This window comes from Delphinus delphis, chromosome 15, assembly GCF_949987515.2.
Source record: "Delphinus delphis chromosome 15, mDelDel1.2, whole genome shotgun sequence".
In the NCBI taxonomy this organism is placed as follows: Eukaryota; Metazoa; Chordata; class Mammalia; order Artiodactyla; family Delphinidae; genus Delphinus; species Delphinus delphis.
This window is the reverse complement of record NC_082697.1, coordinates 73,250,885-73,275,474: the sequence shown is the minus strand read 5'-3', so window position 1 is coordinate 73,275,474 and position 24,590 is coordinate 73,250,885. Positions and strand designations below refer to the sequence as shown.

General features: G+C 48.1%; 2 protein-coding genes across 3 annotated transcripts in view; one reads left to right on the top strand and one right to left on the bottom strand.

The window, feature by feature from the left end:
* The first annotated feature begins 431 nt into the window (after positions 1–431).
* GUSB (glucuronidase beta) lies at positions 432–23,968 on the top strand. Of its 2 annotated transcripts, none has more exons than XM_060032168.2 (12): positions 432–683; positions 2,140–2,325; positions 2,604–2,785; positions 2,945–3,087; positions 3,494–3,681; positions 4,378–4,530; positions 4,777–4,955; positions 5,038–5,184; positions 7,378–7,462; positions 9,474–9,650; positions 12,722–12,857; positions 23,491–23,968. In XM_060032168.2, coding segments are annotated over exons 1-12 (1,791 nt in total). In that variant the 5' UTR covers positions 432–470; the 3' UTR covers positions 23,493–23,968. The 2 variants fall into 2 exon arrangements, with proteins under 2 accessions (XP_059888151.1, XP_059888150.1); XM_060032167.2 differs by lacking the exon at positions 23,491–23,968 and adding an exon at positions 14,686–16,902.
* Positions 20,355–24,590, bottom strand: part of VKORC1L1 (vitamin K epoxide reductase complex subunit 1 like 1) — a 57,769-nt gene continuing 53,533 nt past the window's right edge. Inside the window, exon 3 of the mRNA XM_060032185.1 lies at positions 20,355–20,814. Within this exon, the coding sequence (XP_059888168.1) occupies positions 20,588–20,814 (227 nt within the window). The 3' untranslated portion in view covers positions 20,355–20,587. The remainder of the gene's footprint in view (positions 20,815–24,590) is intronic.

Below are 24,590 nucleotides of genomic sequence, written 5' to 3'. Positions count from 1 at the left end.
TCTGAGCTCACCGGTGTCCCGCAAGCATAAGCGACTGGAGGTGTCCCAGGTCGGCCTCCTCGAAGCATCAGTGGTACCCCGGCCGTCTCCCGGTTTTCGCTGCGGCCCGCGGCCCTGGACCAGCCGCCCTGGGCGCGAGCAGCCGAGTATGGGAGGGCGAGGGAGGGCGGGGGAGGGCGGAGGATGGCAGTGACCTCGCGGGCGCAGAGCCTGCCACCTCCGCCCTTCGGGGCCCGGGGTGGATCTCGGGCTCCCCGCGGGCCCTCCCCCGCCGCCACCCTCCGTCAGGAAGGCGGGCCTGGAACGGCCTTGTGGGCGCGAGCCTCACGGGGTGCCTCCGAGCCGCGCAATCGCTTTCAACGAAGATGGCGCGGGGGCGGGACACGTGACTTCAGGCTCCACCCCGGCCCCGCCTCCCGCGCTCACGGCGTCGGGCGGGGGATGCTGGCAGCTGGCGGCCCGCGGGAACCATGCTCCGGGGGTTGGCGGGCACCTGGGCCGTGCTCGGCGCGCTGCTCTGGGGCTGTGGGCTGGCGCTGCTGCAGGGCGGGATGCTCTACCCCCAGGAGAGCCGGTCGCGGGAGCGCAAGGAGCTGGACGGCCTCTGGAAGTTCCGCGCCGACTTCTCCCAGAACCGGCGCCAGGGCTTCGAGCAGCAGTGGTACCGGACGCCGCTGCGGGAGGTGCGGGCTCTGGGGACGGGGACCAGGGCAGGGAAGCTCCTGGAAGCCGGGTCGGGGGTGTGGGGAGCCTTCCCCTGAGCCCTCGGAACTGCCGGCCAGGAGGAGGTTAAAGATGGACGGGCCTGTGGGGGCGTGGGGTCGACCCACCCGTAGAGTGACCGGGAACGAGCAAATGGGCGGGCCCGATGTCGGTGGGGGAAGCGGAGCCGGAACAGTGTCCCGGCACCGACCTGGGGGCGGGTGGCCGCGCAGTGGCAGGAGGGGAGGCTTTGGACGTCTTGGGGCCAGCTCTGCCCTGGCAGGAAGGACCTTGGGTTCCAAGGTTCAGGTAGAGGACGGGGCTTGGCATCCAGCCGAGGATCCCCCTCTAGGCCTCCCCTCTGACTTGGATCGTGTGGGCTGAGAACAGGAGCAGGAGCAGGCCTGTGTGCCCATCCGACACTCACCTCACTTAGATCCTCTTTTTAAAGTCTTTGCCGCCCAGCCCTCATCAGCGGAGGAAGAAAGGGGCGGGCGGGGGCTGGTGCCAGGCACTTCTTGCGCAACTCAGAGTTTCCTCAGCAAAGCGGTCCGTGCGCCCCGGCCAGCCTTCCTCCCTCCCTGGGGCAGTCAGTTGGTCATCTTCCTCTTAGTCAGGGTCTAGATTGACTTTGCAGATCCTTCTTGCCCTAGCCTGGTTGTGGCCATAGGCTCACCCCATTCCATGGAGACCCTGGTGCCTGCTGCCCGCTACCCTGAGAAAGAACTTATGGCCTCACCAGACCTTGGACACAAAGCATCCTAGCAGTTGGTCTCTCATCAGCAAGTTATCCATCCATTCATCCAATATTTGTTGAGTCATTACTATGTGGCAGGGCTTGTGCCAGAAGCTGGGCAGACAGCTGTGAGGGACAGGAAATCCCTGCTTCCTTGGAGGTCACGTGTGTCTTCAGGAAGCTCTTCCCCAGGCTGCTTCCAGACTCACTGAGTTCTCTGCCCCACTCCTGCCTTGCCTTCTCCCTGAGGTGTTCAAGGGTGCGGAGGTTCAGGGGATTCCCTGCGGGGCTCAGATTCACCTGGTTCTGCCGGGACGTCCAGAGGTCGTATCTCAGGGGCCCTGGCCCCTAAGATAGTCCCCTGCCATGCTCCACGCTCTCTTCGTAGAGCTGCTCACCTGGCAGCAGAGGCCTTGTTCACTCTTTCATTGCCAGCGCCTAAAACAGCATGTAGGTGTTCACTGTGCACCACTGAGTGAGTGCGTGCGTGCGTGCGTGCGTGACTGGGTCTGCTTCATGGAGTCGCGAAAAGTAACTGAGTCCGTAAAAGACATTGATCGGTTGCTGGTGGGGTGGCCTGGAATCCGGGAGGGTCTGGGAGAAGTCATCTCGTCCAGCTTCTTCCCATAAGTGGGGCTGCTGGGGAGGGCCCCTTAGCTTCCCAGGTGATCTGGACCTGATTCCGGTCCTTGTCTCCTCAGTCGGGCCCCAGCCTGGACATGCCGGTTCCCTCCAGCTTCAACGACGTGGGCCAGGATGGGCGGCTGAGGAGCTTTGTCGGCTGGGTGTGGTATGAACGGGAGGCTGCCCTGCCCCAGCGATGGACCGAGGACCTGGGCACACGCGTGGTGCTGAGGATCGGCAGCGCCCACTACTACGCCATCGTGGTCAGTGCAGCGAGTAGGGTGCCTGGCTCCCAGCCGTCACCCGGCAGCCTGCCTCCTGCGGTGCCCGCGGGGTGGGGGGCACACTCATGCCCCGCACTGGGGTTTGTGCCCTGGGTGGGGAGGGTGGCCTCATCTATTCCCCCAGAGCTCCCTCCCTCCACCTCTGAGGCGGGTGGCAGCTGGCAGCCCGTCCCACCCGCTCCCCCCATACTGCACTTCTACGTGAGGGAGCGCCTGAGGTGTCAGGGCCCCCTCCTCATATATCCCTGTGTCTGCAGTGGGTGAATGGGGTCCATGTGGCAGAGCACGAGGGGGGCCATCTCCCCTTCGAGGCTGACATCAGCAGGCTGGTCCAGAGTGGGCCCCTGTCCTCCTGCCGCATCACCATCGCCATCAACAACACGCTCTCCCCCAACACCCTGCCGCCAGGGACCATCCTCTACAAGACGGACACCTCCAAGTGAGCAGCACCTCGCCCCCCTCCCCGCTCTGCCCAGTGGTCTTCCCGTCAGGGGCAGGGTGGCCTTAACAGAGGTGAGGCCCTGGCTCCGGGAGGCCAGGGAGACGTGTGAGCTGAGGTCGAAGGACCCAGGGCAAGGCCACTGTTCTGCCATCCTAGGTACCCCAAGGGTTACTTTGTCCAGAACACAAACTTTGACTTCTTCAATTACGCGGGACTGCATCGGACTGTGCTCCTCTACACCACGCCTACCGCCTACATCGATGACATCACCGTCGCCACCGACGTGGACCAAGACACTGGTGAGGCTCCTGGCAGGGTCTGCCGTCAGCCAGGCCCCCAGCGGCTTTGTTCCCTGTTTGGAAAGATCCCCTAGGAGAAAGACTGTCAAACCCACCCCAGCAGCTGGAATCCAGCCTGTCCGAGCTGGCAGGGGCAGCAGAAATCACCCATCTGCTCTGACTTCACTTTGGGAGGAAGCGGGGCTTGCCTCAAATCATAGCTCGTGGTGAATGACAGCCCAGGATGCAGGAGAACCCCATGTCCCTTTCCCACTGTGCCGCTCTCACTTTATCTCCCCTCGCTGCAGATTAAGCTCAAAAAATTAACGGCTGTCAGCTAGGGGCTCCTCAGAAAGGTGGCCTCAGGGCACTCTCATCTGTGTGACCCCAGGTCACATCCCTTCCTTTTCTCTCTTGTCTCCTGCAGGGCTGGTGAATTACCAGATCGTTGTCCAGGGCAGTGAGCACTTCCAGCTGGAAGTGTGTCTTCTGGATGAGGAAGGCACGGTCGTGGCCAAGGGGACCGGGGGCCGGGGCCAGCTGCAGGTGCCCAGTGCCCACCTCTGGTGGCCGTACCTGATGCACGAGCACCCTGCCTACCTGTACTCGTTGGAGGTAATGGTGGTGAGGACTGGGCTGTGGGAGGCCTTTTCCCCCCATCCAGCAGCTCTGGCTTCAGCAGGCATGGTCCGCTGATCTTCCCAGTCAGTTGGATTGAAGAGTCCCCAGCCTGCTTTTTTCCAGCCCTTGGTGGGGAGGCCCAGTTTGAAGAGCAGGCCCCAGGGGCAGGGTGGGCAAAAGTTCCTTCTTTTTTAAATTTTTTATTTTTTTACATATTTATTGGAGTATAATTGCTTTACAATGGTGTGTCAGTTTCTGTTTTGTAACAAAGTGAATCAGTTATACACATACATATGTCCCCATATCCCCTCCCTCTTTCATCTCCCTCCCTACCCTCCCTATCCCACCCCTCTAGGTGGTCACAAAGCACAGAGCTGATCTCCCTGTGCTATGCGGCTGCTTCCCACTAGCTATCTGTTTTACATTTGGTAGTGTGTATATGTCCATGCCACTCTCTCACTTTGTCACAGCTCACCCTTCCGCCTCCCCGTATCCTCAAGTCCATGCTCTAGTAGGTCTGCATAAAAGTTCCTTCTTGTTCATGGCGGATGCCTGTACTTCCTGCATCTCTCTACCTGCTGTTCCAGAGGTGGGCTGCCGTGGTTTGCAAGGGGCCATCCTGCCGAAGTGTGGGCTGCGTTGCGTTCAGGCCGTCCAGGATGCCTCATGCCCAGTGCTTGGCTTTTGCAGGTGAAGCTGACCGCACAGACGGCTGCTGGGTTTGTGTCTGACTTCTACACCCTGCCCGTGGGGATCCGCACCGTGGCTGTCACACAGAGCCAGTTCCTCATCAACGGGAAGCCTTTCTATTTCCACGGGGTCAACAAGCATGAGGATGCAGACGTGAGTTGGGGCTCCTGAGTCCCTGTGGGGGGCCATTTCTCGCCATCCCTTCCTCCGCGTCCCTTGAAGTGGTTGAGGGCAGCTCAGAGCAGTTAAGCAAACCGCTCAAAACCACTGCCCGATGGGGCCTGTGCTTGGCCTGGATAGCGGGCTAACAGGGTGACTCTGAGGGGCCCAGCTCTAGTAGGAAGGGCATCTTCAACGGGGACAGGGGGCAGGGGCTCACTCTGCTGTGCTGTCCCCTAGATCCGAGGGAAGGGCTTTGACTGGCCACTGCTGGTGAAGGACTTCAACCTGCTTCGCTGGCTGGGCGCCAATGCCTTCCGCACCAGCCACTACCCCTACGCAGAGGAGGTGATGCAGCTCTGCGACCGCTATGGGATCGTGGTCATCGACGAGAGTCCCGGAGTGGGCATCGTGCTAGCGTGAGTGCCCGCCAGCCGCACAGCCCAGCCCGCCCAGCTTGGCACCCTGTGACCCGCTCCCTTTCCTCCCTCGGCCCCGCAGCCAGAGCTACAGCAACGTGTCTCTGCAGCACCACCTGGAGGTGATGGAGGAGATGGTCCGCAGGGACAAGAATCACCCATCTGTTGTGATGTGGTCTGTGGCCAACGAGCCCGCTTCCTTCCTGAAACCAGCTGGTTTCTACTTTAAGTGAGTGCCCCTGCCTTCCCCGGGTCAGGGGTGAGACCTCAGCCCGCTGGCCCAGCTCAGCCTCGGCTGGTAGCTGCGGGAGAGCTGCAGTGGGCCCTGGGGTGGGCGTGGGCTGTGAGAGGGTCAGCACCTGCTCCCAGCCCAGGTGCATCCATACCTGGTCAGTTCAGGGGACCAAGTACCCACCCACCCAGATTGTGATTTCAACCCAGTGTCTCCTTGACACACCTGAAGTGAAATCCAGAGTTAACCTAACCCACTTATACACATAACTTCTAATTAAGAAAGAAAAAAAAATAGTGATGTGGCCTAACCGTAGTATAAGGGAGTCATTTGTTAAATAATCCGTGAGTGCATGGGCCTGACTCCCCGGAAGATGCAGTGAAGGGGTCAGGAGCTTGCATCTAGATGTGGCATCTCCCTGAAAGCACAGCTACAAAAGCTGATGGCGGGGGCTGGAAAGCATAGCTGGTGAGTCTGATCCCGTTAGCAGCGTTTTCTTCAGTGCTGCCCTCTTCTAAAACACTGAGCCACCCCAGGTAAAGTTGCAACCAAAACCAAGTATAGTCTTCCCTTGATTTTTATGGTATCTCCGTTCCTGGGGAATTTAGTGCGTGTTAAAACCGCACAAAACCGCTTCGTGATGCTTCGGGTTCATCTGTAAAGGGGAATTAAGCTTTATAAAGCCGGCTTACCTAGGCATGTAATTATAAACAGGTTTGAGATGACGTGCGTGTTCTAACCATTCTAAGTTACATTGTTGGACGGGACCAGGCCATCTAAAGTTCATGGTCCGCTCACTGAATGCCAGTAGCTCCCCCCACCCCCCAGGCATTGCTGTGGACAGAAATCCCACTTAGGGGTCATCTCCCCGCCCTGGGCTGGCTCCCCTCGGGGTGTTCCTTGGTTCCTTCTCTCTCTTAACGATCATGCAGTTGTAGTGTAGCCTGGAGAGGGGAATTATTTCACTTCCTGTGGAGGCAGCAGAGGCCATGGAAATACTCCCTGGGGCAGACACTGCCTGCATCCCAGTGTCCCAGATGGAGGCTCTGAGGAGTGGACCCACCCGGGTGAAGCTGAGCTCCGGACACACAGCCCCAGAGCACGTGGCACAGGGATGTTGAGCCAGGCTGGTGGACGGAATTTTTTCTGTGAACGTGAAAGGATGATAAGCTTCCAAGGAGCAGGTGCCTGAGGTTTCCTGTGAACCTTTCTGGGAGGTGCGGAGAAGAAGAGGCTTGATTTGGGAGCAGTGGGGATGGGGCAGGATGTAAGTAGGGCTGCCTGGGCCTGAGGCGCTCGGCTGGGCTTTGAAGCTCCCCAGGTGACAGACAGGCTGTTTCGGACAGTGGGTTAGGGACTTGCAGGTCGCAGGGCACTGTTCTGGCCTGTGGAAACCACAGCCTTCGAGTGAGAAGAGTTATAATGGGGGGGGGGGGTGTCAAGGAAAAGAAAACCAACTGTGAGGAAACAGAAGAGGAAAATAGGCTTAAACAGTGAGTGAGGGTGACCTGCGCTGGGGAGGCTGAGCCCTGACCACAGACCAGCCCCTCTGTTGGGAAGCATCCTCTCGCCACCCCTCCTTGGTTAGCAGGACTCAGTGCAAATGCCGTGTCTTCAGAGAGGCTGTGCTGACGGTCTGGTGTCGGGGATGTGCCGCCTTACGGTCTCATAGAACCCCGTGCTTCCCCTTCATCATTCCCGCCAGCGCTTGTAATTTGTTACATTTGCCCGTGTGGCTTTGCTCCATGGAGCTTCACGGCTGTTTAAGTTTCTAGTGAGTGCCCAGCGCACAGCCTGCCTCCCAGCCCCCGATTTACATGCTAAGTTAATATCCATCCTAATCCACACCCCGTCCTATTTTCAAGAGCTTCGCCAGAGATGCAGAGCCCAGCTTTTGGCAGTGCCCAGCCCAAGGACCTCTGCTGTGTGTCTCCCGCCCCTGGAGGATGGCCTCTCCTCTGGGAGGGGTGGGGGACTAGGAACTGGGGAGGGAGGAAGGAGGAAAGAATGATGTCAGGGAACGTGATGCCTAGAAGAACGTGTCTGCTTACCTGAAATACCCTGGAAGGCAGGGAGGAGAGCGGTGTCTTGGGGGTCTTTTTGGCTGGGAAGATGAGAAGGAGAGGATGCGGAATGAGAGTCCTCCCTGGTCTGACTGACGGTGCTGTGTCTTCTGCCCTCCGTGGACAGGACGCTGATTGCCCACACCAAAGCCTTGGACCCCTCCCGGCCCGTGACCTTTGTGACCAACTCCAACTATGAAGCAGACCTGGGGGTGAGCCTGGGGGTCTCCATGCCACGTCTCCCCTCTGCCTGTCCTCTCATCCTGCCCAGATGCTTGCTGACATGAGCCGCTGGGAGGGACCACAGCAGCCAGTCCACCCATTTCCATGGATGGTCTTTAGGTTAAAGAGGACTGCCCGTTGACTTGCCAGGCAGTGTGGCTTCTTGAATCTAAGGAGGCTGGGCACAGGGAGGTCGAGTTCATTCTCAGTTCAGACTCATCCGTTTTTATGCACCTCAGTTTAATTTTATGCCCCTCAGTTTAATAGGCTCAGAAAAGGGTAGAGGTTTAAGGGAGCCTAAAGTCATCATCGTCCCGTTTCTCAAACCTGGCTGATCGTCAGAACCACTAAGGGAAGCTTTCTGAAAGTGTAGATATCTGGATTCTGAGATTCTGATTTAGTAAAGTCCAGGGTGGGAATCTGAGTTTTTAAAAAACTCCTCAGTGATTCCAGTCATCAACCCAGCTTTGGGAACCGGACTAGACTAGACTAGATCCAGACCCTGGGATTGAGAATCAAAGGAACAGGCTCACACAGCCGGCCAGACCCCACGGCCACCCTCGCGGTCCCTGGGCGCAGCAGCCCCTCAGAAGCCGTGTTGAGTTGCACGGAAGCTGTAAAACATGGGAGCGAGAAGATGCTCCTCCGCTAGAGAACTGAGGCCGGTACTTAAAAGTGCCCCAGAGAGAGAAATCATGTAAAGGAGAAAGAATGGATGAGAAAACCTATGCACAAGTATAAATTGTGAGCACTGTCATTTTGACATGGATGGGACAGTTTGTAGCCCTGGCGTTCCTGTGCCATCCCTCGACAACACCCCCTTGAAGGAGTGCGAAGACTGTGGTCAAATACCAGTGTGACACAGGCAGACCTGGACTTTCTCAGAGCCTAAGTGGTGTCCCTTCCCATTCTAGTGGGCAGGGGAGCCTCTGCCGGTCCCCCCAGAAGGTTGCCAGGCTCACCTGGTGGGGTGTGTGAGCCATGGTCGTGGTCACGTGCCCACCCAGAGGCACCACTTTCCACTTGCATCTTTCCGCCACCAGTTCGGAAAGGTGCCGAGGTCACTTGGGAAAGACGGACCACGACAGTCACAGTGCAGACTTTGGAGGTAAGTGTGGGTTCAGGTGAGCTTTGCTGCCCACTGAGCACCACACTGTTCAGATTCGAGGCAGTCCCGCCCCATCATCTGGGCTACCCTCCTAGGAGGGAATTTTCCAGCCACTTTATGGCCCACAGTACTAGCTCAGGAAGGTGAATCAAGAGCCTTTGTGAGGAGAAAAACTGCTTTTGTCCCTTAGTTGGGAATACTTCTCCAGGGCCAGGGGGACAGCCAGTGACAGGAGCACAACCTAAAGAGGAACACAGTCGGGTTGGGATGGGCCCTGGGCTCCCACTGGGGCCAGTGCGCTGGGCACCCTCCCCTGAGCCCAGCTGCAGCCAGGTCGGGGGCACCAGCCCAGAGTTAAGAGACTTGTTCCATTCAGGTCTTTTCTAACCCCACGTCCTATACGTGTGAGCATCCAACTCATTTCTTTTTTAAAATTAATTTTATTTTTGGCTGTGTTGGGTCTTCATTGCTGCACACGGGCTTTCTCTAGTTGCGGCGAGCGGGGGCTACTCTTCGTTGCGGTGTGCAGGCTTCCCATCGCAGTGGCTTCTCTTGTTGCGGAGCATGGGCTCTAGGCTCATGGGCTTCAGTGGTTGTGGCACGTGGGCTCAGTAGTTGTGGCTCGTGGGCTCTAGAGCGCAGGCTCAGTAGTTGTGGCACACGCGCTTAGTTACTCCACAGCATGTGGGATCTTCCCAGACCAGGGCTCGAACCAGTGTACCCTGCATTGGCAGGCGGGTTCTTAGCCACTGTGCCACCAGGGAAGTCCCCTAACTCATTTCTGTGTCCCCTTCTTACCTCCTGTGCCAGAAGTGCCGCCCCACCGCCCAAGTGTAAGTCCGACGCTATCCTACACTCTCCTGGTTCGTGAACACGTTTTAACACTCTTCCAGGTGCCTTATGTGGACGTCATCTGTGTGAACAGTTACTACTCCTGGTATCATGACTACGGGCACATGGAAGTGATTCAGCTGCAGCTGGCAACCCAGTTTGAGAGCTGGTATAAGACCTACCAGAAGCCAATTATTCAGAGCGAGTACGGAGCAGAAACCATCACAGGGTTTCACGAGGTAAGTAGTGTAGACATTTGAGTTATTTTTTCACTGTCTTGGACAGTGATGTCATTCACTGCCCCAGGCTAGAAAGGTGCCTCCTTCCCGGTCCCTCACTTGTCCTGATGACCTCCTATAGCTCACCAGGCTCACCTTAACCTACCCCTCCACATGGCTGCCCTGGACTCAGCCTCTGCCTCACTTGAGTGGTCCTCAGACAGCCTCCCACTAGCTGGCCAAATGGTCTTTGGAACAAATCCAAACCTTGGGAGTCCCGTCACCGGCTTCTCCTGGCCCACAGGACGAAGCCCTAATCTGTGGTCAGGGCTGTCAGCATCCTTTGCCCTGTGCCATCTCCCAGGTCTTCATCCTCCTCTGCCTTCAGTCCTGGACCCTGGCCTGTTTTCACTGTGCTCACTGGCTTCTGCTCTGGCTTGGCCTGTTCCTTCTACCTAGAATGCCCTTCTTAGCACCATAATCATCAACTAATGGATTCTGTTTTGTTTTGTTTAAGGGATTATTTATTTATTTGTGTATTTATGTATGTATGTATTTATTTATTTTTGGCTGCATTGGGTCTTCGTTGCGCCGCGGGCTTTCTCTAGTTGTGGCAAGCGGGGGCTACTCTGTTGCAGTGCACGGGCTTCTCATTGTGATGGCTTCTCTTGTTGTGGGGCACGGGCTCTAGGCACGCAGGCTCAGTAGTTGTGGCGTGTGGGCTCAATAGTTGTGGCTTGTGGGCTCTAGAGCACAGGCTCAGTAGTTTTGGCGCATGGGCTCAGTTGCTCCGCAGCATGTGGGATCTTCCCGGACCAGGGCTCGAACCCGTGTCTCCTGCATTGGCAGGCAGATTCCTAACCACTGCACCACCAGGGAAGCCCAACTAATGGATTCTTACTCAGCATTCGAGCCTCAGCTTGGGTGGCCCCTCTTTGGTGAGGTTTACTCCACCTGCCCGGGCAGAGGAAACTCTTCCCCCTGCTCCGTCTCTGTCTCAGCATTTCTCACTGTGCACTGTCATGATCTCTTTGGCTCTCTCCTTGACCAGACCGAGGGCTCCAGGAGGGAGACTAAATCCTATTTGTCGTTGCTTCCCAAGCACTCAGCAGGGTCCGGCACACAGCAGGTGCTAAATGATACTTGTTAAGAGAAATGAGTGAGATCTTGGAGCAAGATTTTGGTTTTTTGGGGAGTTTTTTTTTTTTGGCTGTGTTGCACGGCATGCAGAATCTTAGTTCCTCGACCAGGGATTGAACCCACACCCCCTGCATTGGAAGCGTGGAGTCTTAACCACTGGACCACCAGGGAAGTTGTTGGAGCAAGGTTTAATCACTAGCTTTTTCTCCTTGTTTTGTCCATTTCCTCAACAAAGATAGGCTGTTTTGTGGGGATTGTTTTCATGTGGATTCTTGAACCCCAGCCAGCCGACACCTGTCACAACGGCTGGGGTTCCTTGTTGACACATTTCTTCATTTGCTGATCCTCAGTAGGTTGAACAGTAACCCAAATGGACTCCCTTATTCTGTTCACACCCTTAAATTCATCTTGCCTACACAGAGTGCCACTTGGACAGACTAATGTAGGGGGAAGTATCTTATGAAGACAAAGTACATACATTTGTCCTCCCTCTTTGAAAAGGTGACCAACTCTGAATTTTTAACAAATTCTGAAAAGGACTTCCCTGGTGGTCCAGTGGTTAAGACTTCCCCTTCCAATGTAGGGGGTGTGGGTTCGATCCCTGGTCCGGGAGCTAAGATCCCACATGCCTCCCGGCCAAGAAACCAAAACATAAAACAGAAACAATATTGTAACAAATTCAATAAAGATTTTTTTTAAAAAAAGTAAATTCTGAAAGAGTCTGGGTCAGCACTCTCTGAACGTGCCTTTGTGGTGATGGAAATGTTCTAGACCTGCACCGTCCAGAACGGGAGCCACTGCCACGTCTGACTTTTGAGGACTTGGAACGTGACTAGCGTGATTGATGTAGTTTAAAGTAGTTTTATATTTAAATAACCTCTTGTGGCTAGCGTTAGACAAGGCAGGGTCATTTCCATTAAAACACAGAAGGAACTCGACATCTTGCCCTGCCCTCAAATTCTGATTTGGAACTGCAACAAAACAGGGCTCAGTGGCACAGTCGTATCTTCGGTGTATATTAGCTTTCACTGTTGTCGTTCTGTATCTTTTTTTTTTTGGCTGTGCCGCGAGGCATACAGTATCTTAGTTCCCCGACCAGGGATCGAACCTGTGCCCCCTGCAGTGGTGCAGTGGAAGCACAGCATCTTAACCACTGGACTGCCAGGGAAGTCCCTGTAATAGCATTTTTTTCCTATAATAGCATTTATATTTATTTATTTATTTATTTTGGCTGCGCCAGGTCCTAGTTGTGGCACTCGGGATCCTCGCTGCGGCACACAGGATCTTTAGTTGTGGCATACGGGATCTAGTTCCCTGACCCTATCTTTCTAGTTTGTCACTTTGTCTCCAATGCCTGCCATATAAGCAGATACTAAATAATTATTTGTTGAATGGATGAATGGGCTGAACAGCAGCTACTTACCCAGAAGAGATACAGAAGAATCTGAGGCGAGTTAAATCTGAGTCACTCTAGTTCTCAAGTTATGCACTGGCAGCTACTTCAAACTTGGGTTTTAAACTTATTATCCAGAGACATACTTTTTCTCCTAGTGTAGTTCAGCTTTAAGACTGCACTGGGGAATAGAGATGTTAAAGATAAAGCAAATATTAAATTCTGTTTATGGGAATTCCCTGGTGGTCCAGTGGTTAGGACTTGGCACTTTCACTGCCGAGGGCCCCAGTTCAATCCCTGGTCAGGGAACTAAGATCCTGCGTGCCACGCAGTGTGGCCAAAAAAACCCAGTTACTAATTAAGGTTTTTTTGTTTTTTTTTTTACCCTGGGCTGTGTCATACCCTGGCTGTGTCCCTACACCAGCAGCAGCAAGTCCTGCAGTCACTATAGCCCACCATGAGGACAGATATTTTGGTCATCACGTGGATCTTTATTTTTATCTAACATTTACAGTCCTGCTTGTTCTGAGTCCTAAATTCTCTTTGCCTTGACTTCCAGGACCCACCTCTGATGTTCAGTGAAGAGTACCAGAAAGGCCTGCTTGAGCAGTATCACGTGGTTCTGGATCAAAAACGAAAAGAATATGTGGTTGGAGAGCTCATCTGGAATTTTGCTGATTTTATGACTGACCAGTGTAAGTGGCAGTTCGGTGAATGGAATGTACCGCTTCTCCTTTTTTCAGGTTGGCATTTTAGTTCAGGACGTTTGGTTGTAAGAACCCTGGAAACGAGAAGGGGGAAAGCTGATGTAATCAATGCAGGCTACATAGAGGATTCCCTAGGAGAAGTAAGTTGCTTTTAGCAAGCAGCCATCACCTGCTGGCTGCCTAAATCATTTTAAGGTAAACAAGCAAATGGGAGAGGCTACCGTCTCAAGGCAGAGGTGGCTAGCTTACCTCTGTGTTTCACCACAGTATGAGGAAAAAGTGGACCTCGTACTGGATTTATTTGTGGGATATACTCATTATTCCAGAATAAGGTACAAAGCCCGAGGAACTTCAGATATTTCAGTCTGTTTTATATTTTTCACTTATAAAAGGCAAGTTTGCCAAATACAGGTTAAGTGTCAAAAGGTTTTGAGTGTGGGAGTGTTTAAAAGCCTTCAAGGTGAATACGACCTGTACTTTCTCACGTGGGGATAATGAGGGCTACTTCACAAAAGTTCCAAATGAGTTTCCCATTTCTTTCTACCCCTCTAGGTAACTAGCTTCTTGATATACCATAAACTTAGGATAGCAATCTGGGGAAGAAGGGAAGGATTTGGTAGTAGTGGGAATTACATTACATTACTTAGGGGGAAAGACAGGTTTTTAGAAGGTTAAAGTTTTGTTTTGTTTTGATATATTTTTATTTATTTATTTGGTTGCACCGGGTCTCAGTTGTGGCAGGCAGGCTCCTTTGTTGCAGCTCGCTGGCTCCTTAGTTGTGGCATGCGAACTCTTAGTTGCAGCATGCATGTGGGATCTAGTTCCCTGACCCGGCATCAAACCCGGGCCCCCTGCATTGGGAGCACGGAGTCTTAACCACTGTGCCACGAGGGAAGTCCCTAGAAGATTAAGGTTTAATTAAAAATCCGAATGGGAGAGGTGAAGAAAAAAAGAGACAGCATGAGCCTCCACTCTGCTTTTGGCAAACGAGATTAACAGCTCCTGGAAATAAGCTTGGATGGAAGTCTAGTTTTGTGACTAGGTGCACTGCTTCGCGTAGTAAGGAATTAGCTGTGTGACCTTGTACAAGGTACCTACCTTTTCACAAGCCTGTAAAGTGGGGCTAACGCCTACCACCTTGCAGGTTGACACAGGGATTCCATTTGACGAAGCGCTTGGCACAGTGCCTGGTGTTTGCTTTTCGTGGAAGAAATTATTGTTGTCTTGAGCTTTTCAGTGGGAAAGACCTGCTTTCCATTTAACAGAAGCGGTGGTTTCTCTAGGAGATGGAGGGGTTCGCTGGGAGTGTAGCTGCTCCTTTCCCAGCTCCAGCTCTGGCGGACTTGCCACCAGGGGTGGGGACCCAGCTGAAAGTCTGCCCAGCGGGACTTTAAAATCTACGAGTAGCTCCCTCTTAGGCGCCTGTGACTGGTCAAGTCTCTGGCTCCCACTAGCACAGTTGTCTCCTCAGATAGGCGCAAGCCTTTCCAAGGGGAACTCTGTCTCAGCCCTGCTCCAGTTACCAGGCAGGTGGGTACCCATAATGTCTTAAACCTTATTTTGCAAGTAAAAGATAAATAATTTTGGATTATTTCCCTAACAGAAGAAAAATTAACACACCAGGGAGCTAAGTGTTTTTGGGGAGCAGTGGTATTTAAATCTTTAACCCGTTAAGGAGCCACTTCATCAGATACCACTTCAGACCAAGCATCTCTAAACCATGAGGACCTCTCTGTTTAGTGCCCAGCTTGGCTCCAGGCTGGTTGTGATTTGGCCCATCAGAAGTCATCTGAAATACCTTTTGCCTTGTTTTTAGCACCACAGAGGCCGATAGGGAATAGAAAAGGGATCTTCACTCGTCAGAGACAACCGAAAAGTGCAGCATTCCTGTTGCGAGAGAGATACTGGAAACTTGCCAATGAAACCAAGTGCCACCGGTCAGCTGTGAAGTCACAGTGCGTGGGAAACAGCCCGTTTACTTTTTAAGCAAGAACTACCTCTCTGCTGACAAGGGCTCTGTCAGCCCCTCCTTCCCAAGTAGGGGGCGACTTCCACAGGACACAGAGCAAGCGCTTCCTGGACTGTGCATGGCAGACCGGGAAGTTTTCTGGTCTGGATTTTGTGGTCATTTGCTAGAAGGGAACGTTAGAGGTGAAAATAAAGGCTTTTGTAGTATGAGAGTAAAGAGTGGGCTTAAAAGCGACCATCCATAAATTCAACGGTCTGTACTGCTGAAGCATCGGAAATGGTTCTTCTGTGTCAGGCCGTTTTCACGGCCTTAACCGAGTACGGAGTCTTGAGAAACCTCTGCTTCAGCACTCGCAACCGTCAGAGTCGCTGGTTACAGACTGTGTGCTGCCACAGGAACAGCCCTGCCGCTTTAGGGCCACCTGTGCTCAGATGCCACCTGTGCTTTAGGCCGGCCTTGACTTGAGTGGGTGACAGTAAAAGACAAGTGCTAGTAACTCCACAGATAAGCCGAAGTCCCAGCACATTCACAGAAAGTAGCATCATGCTGGAATAATGCACAAGGTCGACGTACCAGTTTCCAGAGTTAAGCTGACACGTAAGCATAAGAAAGGTAAGAGTTGAGGAATGTCAGAATTGGAAGGGAGCTGAGAGGTTACCAGTTCTTCTGGGACATTCTTCCAACCTCAGCCATAGTTTTTTCTGGACTGAGAGGGATAGATGGGCGTAGAAGCCCACTGGGCCATCACAGCTGACTGCAGTGAATGTGATGAGGCCTCTTTAAACGGGCTGGGCCTGCAGACAAGTAGGACAGGCTTTTGTACCTCTGGGTGACGCCACCTGCTCTGCTCCTGAGGATGGTCTTTCCTTATGGAATCCTTCCTCCTCCTCCTCCTCTTCCACAGGCTCCATTAAGGCAAGTAAGGCACATTGTAAGAGTTCAGTGTTCATCTATCTTGGTTTAAAGCTGAAAGCTTTGGAAAAACACTGTCCAATCAAATAGAAGACCATGAAACAATACAATTCTTAATACAGAGCTTGATCCACTTCACTTGCAGGGATTTCACATCTCAGCACATGCCCTTTTTTACCCTTCCTTTCCAAGCTCCGTGAAAGGAACAGTACAGATAATTTAACCTCATTTTAGTGGCCGTCTTTAGACCATTTTTAAGAAATGAGAGTATAGTCAGTTCAAATAATAAGTTAGGAATTCTAGTGGTTACATATTTCTTTCATTACCACTAAACTTAAGTCCCTTGGAGTAATCAAGTTTTGTGTTCCAGTTTAATGTCAAGGAATAATATATAAAACTCTTTACTTGACAAACATTAAAAAAAAAATTAAACATCACAAACACATTTAAATGTTTTACAAATTAGAGGTAAGGTCCATTTCTTAAGTCCTAAGGTTCTAACACAGGGCACATTTGTTCTATTCAATAAAATATGGCTAACTGCATTTCAAATGGAATCATCTTTCTTACAGATGTTAACTTTTTAGATTATAACAGTGGAGTGTTCGAGATGAGCTAAAGTAAAGCAGTGGAAAAACAGCTGATTAATACATTCTATGTGCTTACAGGACTGTAAGCAGTAACATCTTTTTCATTAATTCTTGACAACCACATACATCATAAATCAACAGGAATTCCAAGAACTAGAATCTGAGAATTCTGCTTGTGTCTTCTCTAAGTTACATATAATTTAAGAGAAGAATCAACTCAGTACACCTGTAGAAATACATTCTACAGTACACCTGTAGAAATACCTGTAGAAATACATTTCAGTACACGTAGAAATGAAGCTACAGAAACAATTTCAAGAATAATTTATAAGACTGAATTCATTTCTGCTTCTTTTTTGAAATGCAATACTGCAGTATAAGAATGAGGGCAGCACAACTTCCACAGGTAACTTCTACATTTATTTTATACCAAAAAGTTATGTGCAACAAATAAACATTCTTACATATTTACATTTGTTTTTACCAGTTAGCAAAACTGTGTCCTAAATCTCTGATAAAGAATATTTCTATCTATATTAAAGGGGAAATCTGCCCAGTGAACTCCATTTTAAATGAATGTTTACTCTGGAGCTTAAAGCACTAGTAATAAATATTTTTGATGGAACGTACTATACAGATCATACACCTAATACTTAGGCCATGCTTAATAGTTTTATAACAAGACATTTCACCTTTTCTGGGCTAATTTGTCGAAAAAAATGTTTAACCAAGTAGCCTGGACTCCTACCCCCGCCCCCTTTGATTTACTGAAGGGTAGCTCTCACAAATTAGGAATCATAAGTGCTGCCTAAAATATCTGAATAGAAATGTTTCCCCAGTGCTTGCCTGTTGGGGAGAAATACACGAGGACAAAGACTGAATATCAGGTATTCCTTCCCAAATAGGTTACCAAAAATAATAGTGGGTTTCTTGTTGGCATTTGTTCAATACTGATTTTTCAGGACAAGATCTGTCAGCATTCATTGGTGTCAAGCTTTGCTGAAGACAACTTTGCACTTTTGCTGATAGTCTTAAAAATAAATGAAATACAAGAAAACTAAAGCCAACTAACAGTTTTAATTTCACTGTAGTCTTGGTCCTGTATCCTACCTAGTAGGTCCAAAGATCTCTTGTACCAAATGATAGATCTTTGTCTCTTTGTAAGAAAATAGTCAATGCTTTCAACATCCTTAGAAGTAATGGATTTAAGGAGAGGCCCTATACATCAAGTAAAAGTAATTCCTGGCACACAGCTAGTTAAACCTGAGTTATTTCACCAGACGTTTACCCTCACTGATAGCAACTAGCTGCAATGAAAAATACCAAATCCTCCAAACCACCTAGATTCCCTAGAATTTATCATCTAACTACAACTTCTCTTATTTCTTCAAATGATAGGACTGTCAAATAGATAAGAGGCTTCGTTGTTACAAATCATTTTGAAAACCAAGAAGCAGAAATGCAATTTCTTCCCTAATCTGTTCTTCCACATTGGTGGCTAATAATGTTGCAGTGTTTAAATATTCTGTCTAAAATAGTCAAAATAGGGGGCTTCCCTGGTGGCGCAGTGGTTGAGAGTCCGCCTGCCGATGCGGGGGACGCGGGTTCGTGCCCCGGTTCGGGAAGATCCCACATGCCGCAGAGCGGCTGGGCCCGTGAGCCATGGCCGCTGAGCCTGCGCGTCCGGAGCCTGTGCTCCGCAACGGGAGAGGCCACAGCAGTGAGAGGCCTGCGTACCGCAAAAAAAAAAAAAAAAAAAAAAGGTCAAAATAGCCCTCAGATTTTATAACATGGGGTTTTCCCCCTCTTCTGGGGTGTAATTGAGGATGTAGAGGGAAGCCTAAATTCTTCCCGTGCCAAAATACCAAATCACACGCATGGGGGAGGGGGGGCGCGGGGGACGGGGGCGGGTCCTTTGCTTACAGCGAAACAGGCGTCACCGCGCTGGTATTTCAGGCAGCACATGGTCATCACCCAGTGAAAAGGAGGATATTAATTGTGGGGTCATAGGAATGTGGCAACAATTTTTCTACAACTGAAACAGTGGTTTACCCAAGGCTTAGAAAAGCAAAGGAAAAACTCGAAGAGTCTGGCTGAACACTAACGTTCTCTCATGTAAGAGTTGAAGATGTTCGCAAGAACGCAACATCAAGACAAGCTTTAACTCTACTCTAACTGATTGATACAAAATATGGTGAAAAACAATTTTAAATTGGTACACGAGGAACTTGTTTAGCACGACCAGAGTTATATATACCACGAAGTCTTCACCGTGAAGCCAGTTCCACTCTAGCAGAGAAAAGAGAAGCAGTAAACTGCTGGGTAGACGGGAAGCACTGCTACAAGATGACCTCGTTGCACGGTTTTCCAGCATTAGGACTTGTTTCTCCATAAATATCAGACATCTAATCAATGCTTTCTAGAGTTCTTTAACTATAGAAACAAGAACAATACATAGATAATATTGAAATATTCACATTCTTGGGAGAACATAAGCCTTGATGAAATCTGAATTAAGCTATCTTTTACAAAACTGGTTTAAACTGGTTGAAAGTACATTACAACTCAGATTTTATACCTGCCTTGGGCCAGAATACACTGCATCAATTATGACAGTTAGTTGGAAACTGCTGAACAGTTGCTGACTCTGCCCGTTACAGTTTACAGAGCAGAGCCTGTCCCCTCCCTTCAAAAGAAGGCAAATAAAGCACTCAAAAGTTACCCGGTCTCTTTTTAACATAATGATGAATGGAATTGGAGGCAAAAACATGGCTACTACTTCTCAATCTAAGGAATAAAATGATCATACGGAACCTTTCTATAGAATGCAAGTTTTCTACTTCATGCTAAGAAAGGAAGGAAGGACACTTCTGCCCAAGTTCAACACACAAAATATTTGGTTTGAGATTTAAGACAGAAGGCACTTTTAACAATCTGATATAAGATGTTAACCATAGAAACATACTGTCACTATTTCATTTGGGTTTATTCAGATCACTTTCACAAACTCTGCATTAGAAAGAGTACTGTATTTCACCTTGAGATATTTCTACCTTTAGTACTCCTCTCCCAGTTAAGCAAACTGAGCAGCATGTCAGCCCTAAAGTTTACAAATCCAGTATCTGACTCTAAAACAATTAAACTAGACGTCTGGTTAATTAGTGTAGAAAGAAGCAGGGAAAACACTACAGAGCTACCCAAGAGCAATCCTGCTCTGGAGCGACTGGGCTTCTACTGATGATTTCAAAATCAATACTGTTTGGTTGACTGGCACCAATGTTAAGGAAAATTATCTGCATGAAAATTCAACTGTTGTAAGAGATTTTACCTAAAAATGCCATATTAATATTTCCAGCTTTTCTCCAAAGAAATCTACCCATTTTCCCATCTTTAGTATCCTGAAGGCCTTGGACTTGAAAGTCTGGTCACATGACTCATTCTGTAAGGTTATAATTGATCCAGTTTTATGACTAGGTACAAGCTTGACTTGAATGTCCAAATTTAGTTTCCTCCTTTCAGAGGAAGGAGATGAAAGGGAACCAATCACCCTATTATTTTTGCTGTCAATGCTAGACCCACAGCTCTCAGTGCTTTTCACAAGATGCTCTGTATGGACTTACTATTTTCACTATTTCTTCAGTCAACGTTGAGCTGACATTTCTTCATTGCTACACTTCAACTAAACTGTACAGTAAGTTCTGCAGGGATGGATCCAATATTTCTACCTTTATTTACAAATATCACATGAATGGATTCTAGTTGAATCTACATGTTTAAATCCATCAGCTAAAAACATTACATATTGTAAACATGGCAATATTTAATACAGTATCTATTCTAAAATATTTTCATGTCATGATCACATTTGTTATAGCTGAAATGTAATTTATACACATTAGAGAATTACTAGCAATCGTTGCTCACTTTACAATTGAGGGAAGGAGGCTAGGGCTACATTTATTATTTCAGAAACATCTCCAAAGTAAAGTTAAAGCTTGTCTTTGATTGGCTCGGCGTATCCTCTTTTTTTTTTTTTTTTTTGTATCCATATTTAAAATGAAGATTGACACAGAAAATAGCTAGAGCTCCTTCTAATTTACAGGATTTTAAAAAATCAGTTTAAGATTCTTAGGGAAAGTGTCTGTTGTGAAGAATTAAAAAAAAAAAACAACAACAACCAAACTGCTGCAAAATAAACTTAATGGAAAAAGGGACTTCAGACTGTCAGTTAAGAGTTCGTCAGGTGGTTAGTCCTGCTTGGGCTGCAGTTGCCGTTTCCAGGCCTCATTCAAGTAAACTAGTCGTTTGTAGTTGATGATAAGAAGAATGAAGTTCAGCACATATGTGATGACGCAGATTATGCAAAACTCCTTCAGCACAAAGTACAGGATGTAGGCCAGGTACAAAGACCCCACTACAGACATGATGGAGGATGTCATGAGGATTAAAGCTGCAACTGCACTTGCTGTCAGGCCTGCAAGAGAAAGAGACACTTGGCTCAATCAGACCTTGACACTGGAGAGAGAGTTTCTGAGTTAAAAGGTAACATTTTGTGATTTGCTGCAGTGTTGGAATACTGATCTTACAACAAAACATTCTGAAATTGGAGGACAAAAACTACAGGTCTATTTTGTTAAGATTATGCAGGTTGACTCTGCACATAGGATACCAGTTTTATAGCTGCAATATTTTTGACTTGTCAATATTCTAGATGAAATATTAACTTATTTCATAAACCAGCCTCAGTTAAGGCACACAAAGAAAATATGCAGTCTCTCAATCACATTATGCAATGAGCAGATTTGTAAAACTGACAGCCCTACCTCCTCTAATGAATAAAATAACACGAGGACCACAAGCTTCTCATCCAAGCAGGACACATTTGATGAGACCCTCCCCCTGACCTTTTCACTATAGGTAGAATCCCCACCTGTGGAAAGTAAAATTTGCTTTCCCATGTTTAGACAAAAAAAAAAAAAAAAAAAAAAAAACATAATAAGAGATGATTACACCAACATGCTGCTGAAGAAAAAAAAATCATGATAAACATTTCAGAAAGGGCTCACCCTGGGGCATAACAGAAACCGCATTTGGCCAGTTGGCCACATGTGGGTCAAACCAGATCAAGTTATGTGTGCTAAGCTTGGTTCTCAAGACAAAGGCTTGCCTGAATTCTTGATGCTACCTGACATCTTCACATGTATTGTTTTGTAATTTCCTGTAGCCAACAGTATTGAAAACGTGCATTTATTTTCAAGGACAGAGGAGACAGCAGAGCATATTAAACTACCTATACCCTCCTACCCAGCAAGTAATGGATAAGGATCACGGAAACAGGAAAAAATAAGAATAGGTGGTAGTGGTTTGAAGAGGTTAATTAAGAAGCTGAAATCCCTGCTGCAAGTAGAATGAGAAGTTGCCTGTGGACTGCAGCTTGGCCATGGGGGCCGACTTGCCCCAACACCAGTCAGTACTAGAGAACATGATGCTTTAACAAGGCTCTTTAAGACTAAGATGCTGTTGCATTACTTATGCCACCTGCTTTTGTAAATAAAGATTTATCGTAACCCAGCCACGCTTATTCATGTATGTAATGTCCATGGCTGCTTTTGCACTAGAGTGGCAGAGTTGAGCAGTTGCAACAGTCAGAAAAGCCTAAATTATTTCCTATCTGGCCCTTTACTAAAAAACATAGTTTGCTGACCTCATCTGTGCTAACATCTAAAACCTCAGAAATTAATGCTGTCAGGGACTTCCCTGGCGGTCCAGTGGTTAAGACTCCGCACTTCCACTGCAGGGGGTGCGGATTCGACCGCCGGTTGGGGAACTAACTAAGGTCCCACATGCCGTGTTGTATGGCCAAAAACTGAAAAAAAGAAAAAAAGAAAAAATTAGTGCTGTCACCTTAATTTTATCTAAGAAATTTCATTTCAAAATGATATGGGCGAGTTATTTACTCTCTCTCTGCAACTCTTTTCCTTAACTGTAAAACTGTGATGATAATCATGACTGCCTCCGAAGACTGTTGTGCAGATTAAAAGAGCTAATTCCCTGGCAGTCCAGTGGTTAGGACTCGGCACTTTCACTGTGGTGACTTGGGTTCAATCCCTGGTCGGGGAACTAAGATCCTGCAAGCTGAGAGGCGCGGCCAAAAACAAAACAAAACCAAAAAAGGCTGTATCTAGAACAACTTAGAAGGAAGTGAAGATGATGTGCTCTGGAAAACAATGTTTGAGGAGTTCAAATGTGCCACAGTGGTAAAGACACTGACACTAAAAATGCATGTGAATGCATAAAATGTGAATAGAAAAGATACATATGGGGACTTCCCTGGTGGTGCAGTGGTTAAGAATCCACCTGCCACTGCAGGGGACACGGGTTCGAGCCCTGGTCCGGGAATATCCCACATGCCGCGGAGCAACTAAGCCTGTGTGCGACAACTACTGAGCCTGCGCTCTAAAGCCCGCAAGCCACAACTACTGAAGCCCGCGTGCCGAGAGCCTGTGCTCCCCAATAAGAGAAGCCACCGTAATGAGAAGTCTACGCACCGCAACGAAGAGTGGCCCCCGCTCGCCACAACTAGAGAAAGCCCGCGCGCAGCAATGAAGACCCAACGCAGCCAAAAACAAATAAATAAAAATAAATTTAAAAATAAATTTATAAAGATGCATATGATACACATGATTTAAAATGTGTATATAATGAAATTAACAAATTAAATATTGTAAACAAATTTGTTCAACCCCTATCTCCAAGAATTAACACAGTCAAAGCTTTTCATAGGTTATTTTAATATGGGCTTATACTTTATATTCTTCAGAAATCCAAACAAAACAATTAAATGGAATAAAAGTGAAAGTCTCCACCCCAGCCCCCAACCACACCATTTTCTGTGCATTTACATGCATATATATAAACATATATTTATCCTACATCTATTATACCACAACTTGCTTTTTTCACTAAACTATGTCTATATCTTCCAGGGTTTGTACACCTACTTTTCCCTTCAATGGCTACATAGTATTTTCTAGTATGCTTGTAACCTAATTTATTCAACCATTACGTTTTGCTAAGCTACTTCCAGTTTTTTGCTATTTTAAACTGTACTGCTGTGAATATTCTTGTGCGTATTTTCATATTTCTGCAGGATATACAGATATGGAATTGGGCAAACATGACGGGAGTATTGAGAAAAATTGATACACAATTTGCCTTGTAATAAATCTACTGCACCTAGACAGAAGACCTGGCAGATAACAGGATAAAATATTAACAACTGAAATGCAAGGACAAAAAAGGACAGATTTAACTCTAAAAGTATGAAAACTCTTGTACAATCAGAACTCACGAAACTGACATTAAAAAGGCTAAAGAATGGGTAAAATGTCTGTAACAAATATGAAGTGTACTATTATCAGGATCCCAATAACTAAATTGGCAATAAAAGTAAATTAAAGTACAGTAAAATTAAAATAATGGCTACTAATATGTAACTGCTGAATTAGAAATTTTACAGAAAAAACTTTAAAAAATGAGGATAGATGAAGCTTTGGGGAAACCTGACAACTGAGGGGAAAGCAGTTTGGTTATACCTATTAAAATCCATACCAAAAAAAAATCTTTGTTTGTTGATTCTTTCATCCTACAGTTAGATATTTATTTTGCAGAAATAATTCAAAGAGGGAAGGGGGTATGAGAAGGGGACTTTAAACAAAGTTGATCAGTGCAGTGTTATTTAGGATATTAAAAAATCTGAAGCCTTGATGTTCACAATAATAAAACACTTAAGAGGATAGACAATATAAGAGAGTTCACATAAAATTAAGCGAAAAAAGTAGACTACAATGGCAATAGTGGCTATGTAAAGGTGATGGAATTATGACTGAATATCATATACCATTAATGTTTTCTCAATGCATAATATTTTAAAATAGCTACAGAGTATACAAAATAACAAGGGAAAAGGTTTCCAGGGCAAACTGTTTGGAGTAATAATTTCCCTGAATGGGACTTGTTTTTCTAGGCATTATGGGATGCTGCTATCCCTGATTAAACACCAACAGATACCACGTTCAGCATGAGCTTTGTCAAAATCTTAGTGAACCAAGTTTTCACAACACCAAAATGTGTTACAAACCAGTTGTTCTATCACTAACATATGCTTTTATTTAATATAAAGACACATCAGGGCAAAGACACAAAGTACTAAATGAAATATAACGAACTTATTTTTGTATTTTGCTGTAA